The sequence below is a fragment of the Poecilia latipinna genome, unplaced genomic scaffold, assembly GCF_001443285.1.
Source record: "Poecilia latipinna isolate Pla-1442-1.1 unplaced genomic scaffold, P_latipinna-1.0 Scaffold963, whole genome shotgun sequence".
Classification (NCBI taxonomy): Eukaryota; Metazoa; Chordata; class Actinopteri; order Cyprinodontiformes; family Poeciliidae; genus Poecilia; species Poecilia latipinna.
Window position 1 is genome coordinate 35,910 of NW_015113579.1, and position 15,050 is coordinate 50,959.

The 15,050-nt window shown below is 39.4% G+C and overlaps 2 protein-coding genes across 2 annotated transcripts in view; both read right to left on the reverse strand.

The window, feature by feature from the left end:
• Positions 1-4,569, reverse strand: part of cdc6 (cell division cycle 6 homolog (S. cerevisiae)) — an 11,798-nt gene extending 7,229 nt beyond the window's left edge. Inside the window, exons 1-3 of the mRNA XM_015049873.1 lie at positions 4,411-4,569; positions 2,409-2,761; positions 897-1,133 (exon numbers count right to left, since the gene is read on the reverse strand). Coding sequence (XP_014905359.1) covers positions 897-1,133; positions 2,409-2,751 — 580 coding nt within the window. The 5' untranslated portion in view covers positions 2,752-2,761; positions 4,411-4,569. The remainder of the gene's footprint in view (positions 1-896; positions 1,134-2,408; positions 2,762-4,410) is intronic.
• A 2,836-nt stretch (positions 4,570-7,405) lies between these two features.
• The window catches only part of wipf2a (WAS/WASL interacting protein family, member 2a), a 20,009-nt gene continuing 12,364 nt past the window's right edge, over positions 7,406-15,050 (reverse strand). Inside the window, exons 5-9 of the mRNA XM_015049891.1 lie at positions 14,863-14,970; positions 13,609-14,271; positions 12,230-12,469; positions 9,209-9,310; positions 7,406-8,215 (exon numbers count right to left, since the gene is read on the reverse strand). Coding sequence (XP_014905377.1) covers positions 8,172-8,215; positions 9,209-9,310; positions 12,230-12,469; positions 13,609-14,271; positions 14,863-14,970 — 1,157 coding nt within the window. The 3' untranslated portion in view covers positions 7,406-8,171. The remainder of the gene's footprint in view (positions 8,216-9,208; positions 9,311-12,229; positions 12,470-13,608; positions 14,272-14,862; positions 14,971-15,050) is intronic.

Consider the following 15,050-nt stretch of genomic DNA (forward strand, 5'->3'; position numbering starts at 1 on the left):
TGGTGTTTTTTTGTTCCGTTTGGGGTTCTAACTGTTCCAAAAAAAACCAAAATGGTTAAAAAAAAAAAAAAAAAAAAAAAAAAAAAAAAGCAATTTTTTGGCAATAAATTAATTTTTGGTGCCTTGAAAATGAAACATTTCAAAAACTTCTGGAATGTAACATCACAAATCAGCAGGCACTGCCCCTCACCTAGTAACCCCAGCTAAGACAGCCCGTTGCCTAGCAACCCCAGCAGAATTCCACCCGTCACCTAGCAACCCAAGCTGAGTCCCAGAACATTTTGTCACTTGACTTCAGAAAAGAAGATGCTTTATTGAACTCCAAGGGGAAATTATTTATTTGCTGTTAAATATTAGAACATATAAATGTAAACATTAGTGATAACATTTATAATACGTGAAATTACAACTAGTGTAAATATGATTGAAATATGAACTAAGTTAAGTAAAATAAAATAAAATAAAAAACTCATGTACATTAAAATATGTGGATATAAATGAGTTCAGAATTTTGACCGAGTTTTAACGGCTGCTGGAAAAGACAAGTTTTTTGTTGTTGACTTTCTATCCTGAAACTACATGCTGTATTATTAGCTCCATTTCTGTTTTTCAAAGATGTACGGTTGTATAATTGGGCGTCTGTTTGCAGCCATTTTAATATGCAAGTGTAAATGTTGAGCTCGGGGGGGCGTAACCAGCGGCAGCTTATGTGGATTTAAAGTGGCAAGACGCCCTAAAGCAGCTCATTCTGAAAGGCAAAACTGACCAGGCCAAGGATGATTTTGTGCAAGAAATATAATAACCGTTTTGTACAGCCCATAGACTTTTCCTTACATGTTCAGTGAACTATAATAAGTCAACTTTAAAGATAATTTTCAGCTCAGAAAAGTTCTTACTGTCAGCAAACAGGTGGGCAACAGGAGGCTTCTTCTCTTGGCTGTGCAGGACGGGAGTCCCAGGAGGCGTTTCCTGTTTGTTCGGAGACAACTTGCTGGTTGGAGAGTGCCGCTGCTTGGCTGCCTGAACTTCACATGTTTGCAAGTTTTCGTCAAAGCCGAGTTTACGTGGCGTTGCCGGATTGGGTCTGTTCTGCTTCAGAGGGGAACACTGCACGTTGCAGCCATTGTCGTCACCTTCAGAAAGAAAACAGAATAAACTGAAAATTAATGACTAGCATTACAAAATATCTACCGAGTTTGACCTAGGAATCCAAGTTATTGATTAATGAGGAAATCTAAAGTTGATCAAGCTCATTAATCAAACAACAATTAACTGATAAGCAGACATTTGTTTTTCCATAATATAAAGGGATACATTTTTAATAATATGCCAAATTTAAAAAAACATTACATTTTGTCAGTTGTACAAAATGTAATGTTTTATGCATTACATTTTGTGGTTTTATTCAGAAACAATGGTTTCTGAATAAAATAGTGGTTTTCTGTTTCATTCAGAAAACCATATTTTCTGTCTTTAGTGGTTTTCTTACATTATTAATCTTGGACATATTTATAAAATATAACAAAACAGTTATTAGGTTGCTGTGTAAAAAAAACAAATGAAAGGAATAAAATATGTGAAACACTTAATTCCCCATGAACAAAGAGATATTCCCACAGAAGTACCGTCTGTTTTTGCTCTTGAAGGAATGTTACATTTTTTCTCCATTAAGCTTTTTAAAATCACAACAGCTCACAAAATCAACCCTGTTTATTGGCATGTTTTTTTTCTGCGTCTCCTTGCTTTTCATCACATTCTCTCCGTAGCAAATTAGTGATTTTTAAATGTGAAGTTGTCGTTGTCATGAAGTTCGGCTGAATGAGCGTCATTACTGTAGAACTTAAACAGCTTGTCGAGTGTTTATATTTCAGAACAACTTAGTTTGTCGAGTGTTTATATGTCTGAACGGAACCTCATAAAATGCATTTTTCAAACACCGGACTCCCGTTTGGACCGTTTCTCTCCCCGTTCTGCGATACCGCCACCATCTTTAATTTCTGTACCAACGGTTCTGCTTATTGATGTCCAGCGGCGCCCTCTGCTGAATGGAGGCCAAACTATAACACTGAAAGGTTTAAGACGGTGTTTCTCAACCCTGGTCCTCACCGCCCCCCTGCTCTGCATGTTTTAGATGTGCCTCTATTCCAGAACAACTGATTCAAATTATTGCATGACTAAATACTGCAGAAGCCTGTTAATCACCCAGAGATGCAAGTCAGGTGTGTGGCAGAAGGGAAATACCTAAAACATGCAGGACAGGGAGGCGGTGAGGACCAGGATTGAGAAACTCTGGTTTAAGATAATTTTATTAATCAATTGGAACTAATTTTAGCCTAACAAACCATTAATCGACAATCACCAGTCGATTAATTGTTTGCATCCCTAGTTCAGGTAGATCCCCGTCTCACCTGTGCGTTTCCGAGGACTGAGAGGGAGTCGGTTCTGCAGGATGGGGGAGGAAGGCGGTGTTGGTGGAGGCGCCTGTGCTGCAGATCTGCAAAGCTGATCCAATTTCTGCTTTGGAGAGGTTAGAGGGCTCTGGGCAGCAGAACATCTGGGTGACAGAAGCCTTGGTCTGTCTGACGACTGCCTCGGGGAAATCGGACCAATCCGACTCGGGGAAGGAAGCCGGAGCTCTGGCTTGTTTGGAGACAGCAATGCGACCTTTGAGGGCTGGGGTGCTCGGCAAGATTTGCGACGTGGGAACGGCAGTGGGGGCTGAACTTGCCCCTGAGAGCGAGTCCTGGGCATGTCTGGTTCTCTGATGAAAACAAAAAGAACAGAATGAGTGAACAGGATGTGGAAATGAACGATAACAGGAAACTAAATGACATTTAAAAGAAAAAAAATGTGTGTAGTTGCAATGTTGAATCTTCCTACATTTTCTCTTTCCATCATTCAAAATCAGAGATGCCCAAACTTTTAGCAACATGGGATAAAAACGTCAACAGTATTTACTGGTCAAGCCTGAAGCAATTAGTCAGTTAATCACATCGTAAATTAAAATGTGGTCAATAGTTTCCATTCTGATGTTTAATTTTTTTAAGGGAAGCTTTGTTTGGAGAGACTGCAATATCCATTTTATTTATGGTTTCAGTTGTGTGTGCGCTTTTTATTTCCTTTTCACTCGCATAAGAATACATTGAGATAGTGCGCACAACCAGTTTTTGGTTGTGGGTTTTATTTTGGAAAATATCCTCCACTTTATAATGTGAATTATTTCTAAAGTTAAGGTTCATTAGTCTTTGAGAGGTCAAACTTTTTATAAATTCATTTGCTGAAAGTTGTCTCAAAACAATAATTATTTATCACAATTTCTGGAAGAATTTATTATCCAGTGAAATTTATCATACTGAAGACCAAGAAAAAATGAAAAAGTTAAACCTAAAATCACAACCAGTTTTGTTGAGATTTTTTTCTTGCTCAACAATAAATTACACATAAATTTTTTTTTTGTAGGACATGTGTAAATCATTGTAGATCTAAACCTAAATTTGTTTTGCATGTTTTCATTCTTGAAAGACAACCAACCTCTCATCTATTTAGGGTTTTATTGAAGAAAATTAAAAAAGGTTTAGCCTGACCTAAAAAAAACAAAACATGATTTATGTTGCTATTTGCATAATATACCAAAAGATTAATACTTTGTGTTTTAACTAGCGATTTTGTGAACAGGTGTTAATATGTGGCTCATAGTTTTGTCTCAATTGTCTTCCTGTATAGTTACAAAAACTAAATCAAATTACAAAAAATACTGTAAAATTTTTCCTTCAGTTTTAAGAAACTGACAATTATTTAAAGATGAATAATACATTCAGGTGTGGGAAACAAAAAGAAGCCGTTTTATTTCACTATGAATGTTGTGCTGTTACAATTTGGGCTAAAATGGTGCGAGTAGGTCAGAGGTTACAAAAATCAGAGATAAAATAGTATCAGAACGTAACACAAGTCGCACCATCTCAATGTATTCTTACACGAGTAAAGGTAAAATAGTATCCGTTCAAGAGTGAAAACGTATTTTGTAAAAAAGACACTGCGTAACTGTCCGAATTAATATTTAAAAATCATGTCCTCAGATAGACAAGAAAATTAAAGTTTTATGCAAATTCTGGTATTTTAAAGACTAAAATACTACAGCACTTACGTAAACTAGCTAATGGCGCCAAAACAACTACATCGCCTCCAACACCCATCTACTTACGACTCTTTTTTAACTAAAATGTCGATTGTAAGCACCCATGTTTCAAAATGACCGACTTCAGCAGATGTCCGGTCACGAAAGAGCAACTTTCTAACAAAACTACCGCAAACAAATTAGACAATAAATTTGCAAACAAGTCCTGGCACTTGGAAGTGGCTTTCTTATTTCCGCCTCTTAAACAACAAAATATATGAGATTCTGCTACTTACGGGAAACACGTCGATGATGAACGCAGATTTGTAAATGGATAAAAGAAGTCCTCTTGATTCAGAGTTTCGGGTTTATTCGACGTAAAGCTGTTTGGTGTCTTCAGCTGCACACGGAGTCCGAACTGGCCAAATCTTCTCTCTAACTCAGCTGTATCTCCCGCCAGCTCTCTCTGATTGGTTCACCGCTTCAGCTTCCGCGATGCTCATTGGCTTAGCGTCACATGAGGATGTTACGTCACTGTTGCTGAGCTCACACACAGTTTGGTGGCGGGAGTTTGGATTAAATCTCCGATTTTGGCGGATTGGATTAGTCTACGTGTCAGAAGAGCCGCACTCCTAACATGTTTTTAAATAATACTGCAGGCAAAAACTGGTAATAAAATACTAATAAATAGTTGACTACATCAATAAAAATAATTGTGATGTTATTTTTCTTTTAAACTGGACTTAACATTTCTTCATACTTTAATGCTTTTGATAGTTTCAGACACAAAGTGAAAAATCATGATTAACAGGCATAAAGGCTTTCAAACATCCATCTGTGAGTAGTCTATATAATGTTTCACATTGTGATAAAGTTATTGAAATAAATTGACTATTCAATAATACTAACTTATTGAATGAGTCTTCATTAATCCCAAAGGGAAATTAAATGTCCATTGTAAGTAATTTTATCCCAGTTATTTCAGAGTTGTTGTAGATACTGATGGCTGTGAAGCATCTCCTGTAATAGTCTGCATTACGTGTCTGACTGACGTTTCATGAAGAGGCTCAGAGTTGTCCAGAATTTTCTTTATTTTTATTTGAAGAATCTTTGAATAATAATTAGATTACACTTTCCACAGCAGATTTTTAGAAGTTATGCAGCATATGGCACCAATGCATTAATACGCTTCCTCCATTTCTTCTGGGTAACTCAGATCTGAACCTTCAGTCACATAAAGATGGTTACAAAGTCAGCCTTCTATCACTTGAACATTTCCAGGATTAAATTACTAATGTCCTAGTAAGATCAGATATTTAATCAAACTGATTACTGCAAGTATCATAGATTTCCCTAAAAAGTCTTAAAACTTTAACAGTTGTATTTTATCAGTTATTAATATTTTATCAGTTAAATCAGTTTTTATTTGTATGATGCCAAATAACATGAATATGAAAATATGTTAAATATTTACTTTTAAGAAGTAAATTATTTTAATTTGTTAATAGGTAGTAGGTAGGCGCTTTGACGACATTCATGAATCAATCTGCAGTAATTTCCATTTAGTCGGCAATTTTCTTCAGAGAGCAAAAATTTCCAAATTTTTTTTCTCGTATGTTACAGAAACATCATTAAAATCAAGCAAAAACAACACGAGACGATGAATCCGATACCCTTTATCCCCTAACAGGAATGTATTTTATTGAATTTATTTCAGATGAAGAAGAAAAAAAAAAGATTAAAAACAAATATTCGCCACTTGGTTCTTGTTTTTCAGAGTGAGCAACGTGAAAACATCGTGACGGATCACTCATGCGTCAGAGGTGAGTTTACATCCAGTAAAGAAAGTGCAGGTTCAATAACGTCACCGCCATCGATCGCTCGTCTATTTATTACCTGATGGATCTTTAGGAATCATACAAAAACTAAAAACAACCAGCTGGTGAAAAACTGACATGCATCGGAGCATCATTCACCCCAACGACCGAACACTCAGAGAGGCTCCAGGTAGTCAGACTGGAGCTCACTCACTGCTGGAGATCCTTTCCTATATCACAAAAACGTATTACGTCACAAAAATAGATCAGTAATTAGGATTATCATTCTTTAGTGTAAATATACAATATTTATTGCATTTTCAAATACACTCGTTTCCTATTTTGTTTCTGGCCGTCACCTGAAAAGACAAAATAAATTGTAAAAGCCATAAAGTACCAAAGAGAAGTGAAGTCAGCCTGGTGTAAGGCAAAGAGCAGCAAGAAGCGCTGCTTCTGTGAGAAATCACCAACTAACCTCAACCTCCTCCTCCATTTCATCAATTAATCTGAGAGCGATTAGTGTTTTAAAGTGAAGTTTAGCAGATTGTAAAAAAGTAAAATATAGCACTGATTTAAACAGTTTTCTGGCACTTAGTGTTCAACGTTTTATTAGCTGCTACCATTTACAACTACAAACTGTCCCTTGCATAGAAAATAAAATCATAATGTCTCTATGGAAAAAGAAAAGAATGAATAGCTTTTAGGTTTACCTCCTAAAAGATTTCTGATATATATATATATATATGACTATTTCCTGTAAACTCCACCAACAAACTAGGAAAATCTGCAGCTAAGGGGATTTTTCACCAAACCGGTTTCAGTTCTGATTCTAGCTGTAAAAGTACATCTTTTAAAACTGTAACTTAATAAAAAGCAATGCTTCATTGCCCATAAGGAGGTAAATTAGCACTGGAGATACATCTGATGCCTCAGGTTCGTCAGATTTAATGTCGCCAGTCAGTGAACTTATAACTGCACTGCAAAAAAGGACAATTTTACCAAGTATTTCTGGTCTAGTTTCTAGTGCAAATATCTTAGCACACTTGAAATAAGTCAAAACTGAACTTACAAGTGACTTTTCAGCAAGAAAAGTTTTGTCTTATTTCAAGTATACCAAGATATTTCCACTAGAAATAAGAAAAATACTTGGTAAGATTTAGTTTTGTTGCAGTGCTGTTGGGCCTGGTGTTTATAAATCTATTTAATCAGGATGGAAGGCAGGATGTTGGCAGCTCAGACAGAAAAAAAAGAAAATCTCTGGGATTGGTGTCAATAAAGTGCCTCAGATATTGTACAGTTGGAGCCGGTTCTCTGTGGAAAAACAAACTGGATTGTAATAGAACCAGTAAGAACTGGAACTGCTTTGGTGGAAAACCCCAATAAATCCTCTAACCTGGTTCGGGTTCTTGCTTGACTAAACAGTGACGATCCGGTCACTGTAACGTCACTGAACAAGCTTATGTTACACAAACGCTACTGAATAAGAAATATTTTATCTCTAAAGTGCATAAATCAGCATCATGCACAGTGTTGGTTTTAGCGGTTAAGGTGAAGTGCAAAAATCGCCTTACGACGGAAAAAAAAAAACATTCAGAAAGAAGGAAAAGTGGAAAAAAGGAATGCATTCCCTCTCCAAATGTAAAAAGTTGACAGCATCAAGATGTAAAACTCTATTCTACATACGGAGCAAAAATAACGTGACTCAAAGAGCTTTTGGCACGCAGAAAAAAAAAAAATAAAATAAAATAAATTGGCTGCAAAGGAACACCGTTACCTGGCAACGGGAACGGCGATTAACCAAAAACCTAAACAACAACCCCACATCTGTGGGCAAAGAGCTTCTCAGAAACATTTAACAACATAGCTTCCGTTTATAAAGTTGATTTTTCCCCCCCCAAAAAAACATAATAATGACACCCCAAAAAAAAAAAGAAAAGAAAAAAAAGCCAAGATAAGAATTGAGAAAAATCATAATAGTTGTCATATTAAAAGAATAATTCAGAGTTTTGGTCCTGATATGTCGTGTCGCGTCCCATCGTTGGAGGAGGTGGAGCTGAGCAGAGTCGGCGGTTTTGTTCTCTCATGCGGTGTCAAAACTTTACGTAGTTTGTGCCGCGGTGCGTCCGGCTGGCTTAGCGTCGTTTCGTGTGTAGTGTGTCTAAGATTCGCGTGTCTCTCCACCGCACCCTGCTGGCTCATTATGTCCTCTGACACAGTTCAAGTCCTGAGTGGAAACTGGTTCACCTCCCCACAGGCGGCGCTGGAGGAGCTCCTCTCATCACTCCTGGGCACAGAGAAGCAGAAACGACCATTACCATCCATCCACCCACCCACTTCCCCGTTGATAGGCTAGTTACCTTAGCAACACAGATGACACACAGCTCTATAATACGACAGCTGCGTTTTCATTGCAAATGTGAGAAAATTTGTTTATATTCTCATAATGTAGAAAACAAATTCTGCAATTGCAGTGTTTTTATTGAATAAAAAATGTAATTAAAATGACGTGTGGATAAGCTTGTTCACTCTATAAGTCGATAAAAGCCCAATTTTATGGCCAATGCAAATGCAGCTAACGTCACTCTGAACCCAAGCAATGAACAAACGCTTGAAACAAATCGATATGTAGGGGTGCTTAAACTTTCTCCAGCTGAACAGAAACAAAACTGTAGTTATTATCTTTGGACCACAAGAGGAACGATCCAGAGTCAACACCAAGCTTTAAGTTATTACAGGTAGAAACCAGCGATCAGGCCGAAACCTGGTGACTGACTCAAACCTGAACCTTCAGAGCCACTTAAAGACGGTTACAAAGTTAGACTTTCTATCACCCAAAGAACTCCAGGATTATACAAATAAAACAGGAAGAGAAAAAGCACAACATATTATCAATAATTGCATAGTTCAACCCAAAGGAATGTGCAACTAAGTAGGATTAAAAAAAATACAATATTAGATTTGATAAAAGGAATGATAATTACTTTATTATTATTACTTATTTCAGGATTAGGTCTGGCTGCACAATCCTCATATCAGATGTCAGTAGGGATTTGTTTTCTAAAAGAAAATGTTTTTATGTTTTCTCTCCGCCAGCAGGGGGCACCATCTCCATTTTGGCTCAAAAGCTCTTGACCTCTGCTTAATGCAGTTCCCATTTTGTGTCTGTCAATTTTTACCATTTGAGTTTCAGTGTGTTTTATTCATTTACCAGCTCTTCTTGCTGCTGCTGCACTATAAGTGTTAAACTGTAATAACTGAACTGTGGGTGCAGACGTACCCCTGTCAGATTTGCTGGGGTAAGTCCTGTTGGAGGGCCTGAACTCCTCAGGAGGTGGAAGATCTTCAATGGGGTGGAAGTTGAACTTTGACTCAAAATCATCTGAGGGAAGAAAAATATATGATAAAGGAGAATTAGATCGTCAGCCTGATGATTAAATCGTCAGCCTGATGATTAAATCGTCAGCCTGATGATTAAATCGTCAGCCGGATGATTAAATCGTCAGCCTGATGATTAAATCGTCAGCCTGATGATTAAATCGTCAGCCGGATGATTAAATCGTCAGCCTGATTAGGATGATGATTAGAATGTTGCAACGGATTCCTCCGTTGTTGCAAACAACAAAGGAGGAAAACAAATGACTGACTGTTCACTTCGCTTTACAGGAACTCTACTGTGTTTACTTAAAAAGTCCGGTTCGGGGGTGCTGTGGTGGCACAGGGGCAAAGCACAACCCACGTATTGAGGCCTTAGTCCTCATGCCAGTGGTCGCAGGTTTGATACCCAACCTGGCGACATTTGCCGCATGTCTGACCCCTCTCTCATAACCCTCTTTCCTTTCAAACTACTTTCTAATAAAGGCCACTAGAGCATTTAATGAGAAAAAAAAAAAAAGTCAGTTCATTTGAAGAGGCGTGAACGCAGCGAGCTCTGGTCCGCCTAAAAACCAAGGTCTGGGTTCAGTTGAAGTGAACTCTGGTGTGGTTTGAATGCATGTATGAACGGCAAGCAAACTGGAGATCACTTAAAAACCAGGAAGTGGACGACAGAGCAGGGTATTGTGGGTAAATACAACCAAAATAAATGAGAGAGTTTAACGTTAAGGGGAGAAACGGCTCTTCGTCTTTTACCAAAGATCCTACAACCATTAAAATCTGATGCTGCTCCATTTTGTTCATATCCTGTATAGAAGAAAGTTGTGCTCAGCGTCTTCTTCAGAGGTTTTTGTGTCGTTTCCTTCAGCAATTCTTGGTGCAGCGCCCCCACATGAGAGGAGGGGTAAGGAGGTTTTTCAAAGGGTCTGCATTGTTTGACACAGTGCAGTGTGCCAAATTGAGTTTACCAGACTATCAGGTGTGAAAACAACCCAAGTTCAGTATTTAGTTTTTTTTGTCCTGTAAGTGAGCTGGTCTCTGCTGCATGCTGCTCTTAAAGGGAAGTGTTTAATTCAGATCAACTCCTTATAAGCATGTGAACACATGCTAGTACTCTAAGAACTGTCGCTGTACTCCTGATTTGTGCGAACAGCAGGAAACAAAAGCCTTGTTTGCATAGCTGAAGGAGGACATTTGACTATCCACGACTGCTCACCGCTGACAGCTTCAACACATCAAGATCACAAACAAAACAGTTCACCAGCAGAATAACTGGTTCCATTTAGAAGACTCACATGGACCAGTAACAGCGAGTAATGAGATGATAATAAATCAAGCTCTGAATCTGGAACAAGAACCGACTGTTTTCTGATTCAGAGCTTTTTTTTAAAGGTTTTGTTGTCTCCTGTGGCCTTTATTTGAAAGTAGTTTGACAGGAAAGAGGGGGAAGACATGCAGCAAATGTCACCAGGCCGGGAATCAAACCTGCGACCACCACACACCCTAACGCCTCAATATGTGGGTCATGCTTTGCCCCTGCGCCACCACAGCACCCTGATTCAGAGCTTTAAAACTGATCTCAAAGATATTACAGCAAGCTACAGAGAATAAAAGTCTACTGTCTTATAGTGAGTTTATAAAAACTTTACCAGGAAAAACAATGTTACTTCAACACTAATGTCAAGTTTAGTTCAATTCAAAAAGGGAAATTAAATGCTGTTGTAACTCAAACTATCAAAGTTTATTGAAAGAGTTGCTGCAGATTTTGATAGATCTCCTGTAGCAGTCGGTATCTATCAGTACAGTCCTACTTGCAGCTAGGACACACGATATATCATTGTCTATCATGTGATAGACACACTATAGATCATGATTGTCTATCATCATGTATTTATCATGTGATAGACACATGATCAAACTGATAGATCTATCAAACTGATGATAAAAAAAAAAAAAGAGATTTGCTGGAATCTGATTTTCCATCAGATTTTTCAACATCTGATGGAAAATTTAATATTCCAATATTAAGTGTTTATCGCTCAAACTCTCAAGGCCAGCAGGAAAAGTTGGTGGAATCAAGTAACTAACCGACTCTTTGGTTACCTAGCAACTCAGTCATTCTTTGGTTGCCTGGCAACAACTTGCTGAGTAACTACCACAGAAGCAGTTTCACTTTGCCTCATAACTGCTTAAAAATAAACAACGGCATGGAGTGAAAACTGTGGATAAAACAGGAACCAGTTTGGTAATTTTTCACATATTAAAAAATAAATAAATAAAAATTATCAATAATTATCGATAGACTGATATCAGGGTTTCCGCCAGTGTATGAGCCTGGTGGCTACCAGGCTCAATTTCTGCCCCCAGCAGGCTAAGCTTTCTTTGTTTATTTGTTATAGTTTTCTTTATGCAGCAGTAACAGTCGTAGCAAAGACGGGTCAGAGTCTGTTTGGTGAAACACTTGGAAGCACAGCTGGTCAGTATGTGAATAAAAACAAATAAATTAAAAGACACCAACAGGTCCAGTGTCTATTTTTATTCAGTGCAAACAACTTAATTAGGACAAAATAACCAAAGTGCAAAAACTTGATATTTATTTTAATTGTATCGTTTATGTTTTTTTTAAATGATTTTTTAAGACCATCATTGGTGGTTAGGTATTGTTAAAAATCTCTTACAATAACACATCATTACTGAATCATATTTTCAACTTTCTGTCAACTTTAAACATTTTTTTAATTCAAAAACACAATGGGCCGTTGGATGACTGTCCTAGCGACTCTTAGCTAGTTTTCTGGTGAAACCCTGGTTATGAAATACTTAAATCATGATGCAGCCATGTTTTGTGTCTACATGTCATTTTATAAAGGACATAACATGCTTATGTTACTTTTACATTAACATTTGAGGTGGTGTTTGTACTCACCCATGATGGATTTGGAGGAGGGGCCCGTGGAGTGGCCGTTCCTGAAAGGTGGAGGAGGAGGAGGAGGACCAGCCGGGGTCCGGGAGGATGAGGAAGACAAGAAGGGTGATGGCGAGGGGGGCGGCAGGGGTTTCACCCGGCCGTGTTGTTCTGAAACTCCAGTACTATGGCCGCGGTACGGGGGCGGCGGAGGAGCGTCTCTTCCACCATTACGAGAACTGGAAGGAGGCAACTGAGGGGCTGAGGTGAAAACACAAATTAAACTTTTAGGAAGATGTTGATGAAACTCCAATAAGTTCATAGTTTAGCTTAAAGACATGTTACTATATAATAAAATGCAATAATCCAGAAACATTTCGGAAAAGACAAAAAACAAATCAGAAGATTGGTTGCTTAACAACATGCGTAGCCTAGCAACATGTGAGGTTTAGATGATAGTTGAGAGACCACGCATGTTTCACTTTAAAAATCAAAGACGTTGTAAGTAATTTTCAGGTAGTTTTCCTTTTCAAAGCAGTCTGAACGCCCCAATTCAGATCTTTTCACCCACTTCCAGAGACATTAGAAAAAGTACATCCAATCTTATCTACCTCAACAAAAGTTAAAAAAATAAAAAGTCAGTCTCTGTCCTCTTCTGCTCTCCTGTCAGAGAGATTTGACCAATTAACTTAAATGGTTGACTTAACTGCACATTTGCATGTTTAAGCTTCTTTTAACAGTGACGGCAAAGAAGGGCTAAAGAGACGATTTGGTAAAACGGATGGAAGTGCAGTTGGTCAGTATGTGGAAAAATAAACAAAAAGACACCAGGCTTATTCACTGTAACAACTGCCTGTTTTCCATGCCAACAAGAGACAGGTCACAGATTTAGGATTGAAAAAATTTGAACACTTAAATTAGGATGAAACAACTAAAGTGCAAAAACTTTATAATAATTTTAATTGCTTTGTTTCTTAATGTTGACCTTTTTTTAAGACTGTATCGTTGTTGTTCAGGTATCGTTAATCTCTTCCAGCAACACATAACTACAGAGTCGTAGTCAACCTTCCTGTCAACTTTAAACATTTCTTTAAGGTTTTATTGGCTCTAGAGGCCTTTACTTCAGTTGCCAGACAGGAAGACGGGTTATGAGAGAGAGGGAAGACGTACGGCAAAGGTCATCAGGTCAGGACTTGACCCTGTGACAGGAACGTCGAGGACTAAGGCCTCCACACATCGGTCGCGCTTTTCCCCTGCGCCGCTGCGCCTCAACTTTAAACACTTTGTAACTCAAAAACACGACGGGCCGGTGGATGACTGCACTAGCGCATCTTAGCCAGTTTTCTGGGAACCTCTGTGCACCCGTAGTAAATATATTTGACTTGCTGAGAAGTTGGTACCTGTTTTGCGTCCAGGTGGCTCTCTGGCCGGCGGTGGCGGTCTGCTGACCTGCTGGGAGGAAGAAGGTGGCACCAGCGGCGGTGGCGGGGCGTGGTTACGACCTTGGCCGCCGCCTCCTGACGTCTGTTTTTTGCGTAGCGAGTTTTTTCTCTGAGGAAGCTCTGGAGCCCCGCCGCCGTCTACCTGCGACGGCCCGTTGGCGGTGCCGCTCGACCTGTAGGGCGGAGGAGGCGGTGGCATCGACGAGCCGCCGCTTGGCGGCTTGCTGGAGGAATGATTCGACCTGACGTTGCTGCTTGAGGAAGAGGAGGAGGAGGAGGAAGAGCCTCTGCTGGGTGTTGGAGGAAGAACTTTGTCTCTATTGTAGGACGGACCTTTCTGGTTCGGGGTGGGAGGAGCGTTGCCACGGCCACTTTTGTTGAAGGGGGGAGGAGGAGGAGGAGCAGAGGTGCTGTGCTTCATCCCGCCGCTGGAAGAACTGTTGCCGGCGGGGCGGCTGATGTCCGGCAGCGAGGGGCGGTGGGACCGCTGGTGGTCCGATGAAGACGGCTTGTTGGCCAAGTTGGGTGAGGTGGAGCCACCGCTGGGGGGGCGAGGAGCTGCGGGTCGTGACCCCGGAGGTCGAAGGGCAGATCTGCCGACTGAACCAAAAGCTGAACCATCTGGATGAGCGAGAGGAGAGGTCGACTTCATGAAATGGAGATTTACACGAGGGAGGCACTTTTTCACTTCTGATACCGATACAGAGGTTTGATACGGCACAGAAAAAACACCAAATCTTAAGTTTTCAGGCCAGTTTCACTTTATTTTGGCAAATGATCACCGAGTGTCTTTAGTTCAGTTTATACTGTTAATATTTCAGTGCCCTTGAAATAAGACAAAACTAACTTAAAGGTGCTTTTCAGTAAAACATAGGAGCTTTTTTAACTCAGTGATGAAGCTACTCATTCTATTGGGATTATTATTTTACTTCTTGTTATAAGTTAAATAATCTGCCAGTGGAACCATTTTGCTGAAAAGTTACTAGTCATTTTGTCCAGAGATGTATCAAACTCTATAATCCATCAGATTATTAGTAAATTACATATTCTCATACATAAATCAGCTCTGAAAGTGTTAATTAAAAACAGGTTTTTTAGTTTAAAGTGGTAACAGAGCCTGAAGACATTCAATGTGATCTTCAGCTTTAATTTACACAGATTACCTGGGAAAACTCTGCAGCCTGCATTGAAAACATCAGAAATGGCTTTTACCTCCAACTGGACGTAATTTTGGAACGCCTCCTTGGAAAAGCGCTCCCATTCCAACCGGGCCTCCACCTCCAAAACCGCCTCCGCTACCTCCTCCTCCTCCTCCTCCTCCTGCCCCCCCACCGATAAGCTGGTTTGCCAGTATTGCCAGCGCCACTCACGGCTCCATTTGCACAATCGCTCCACTGTTG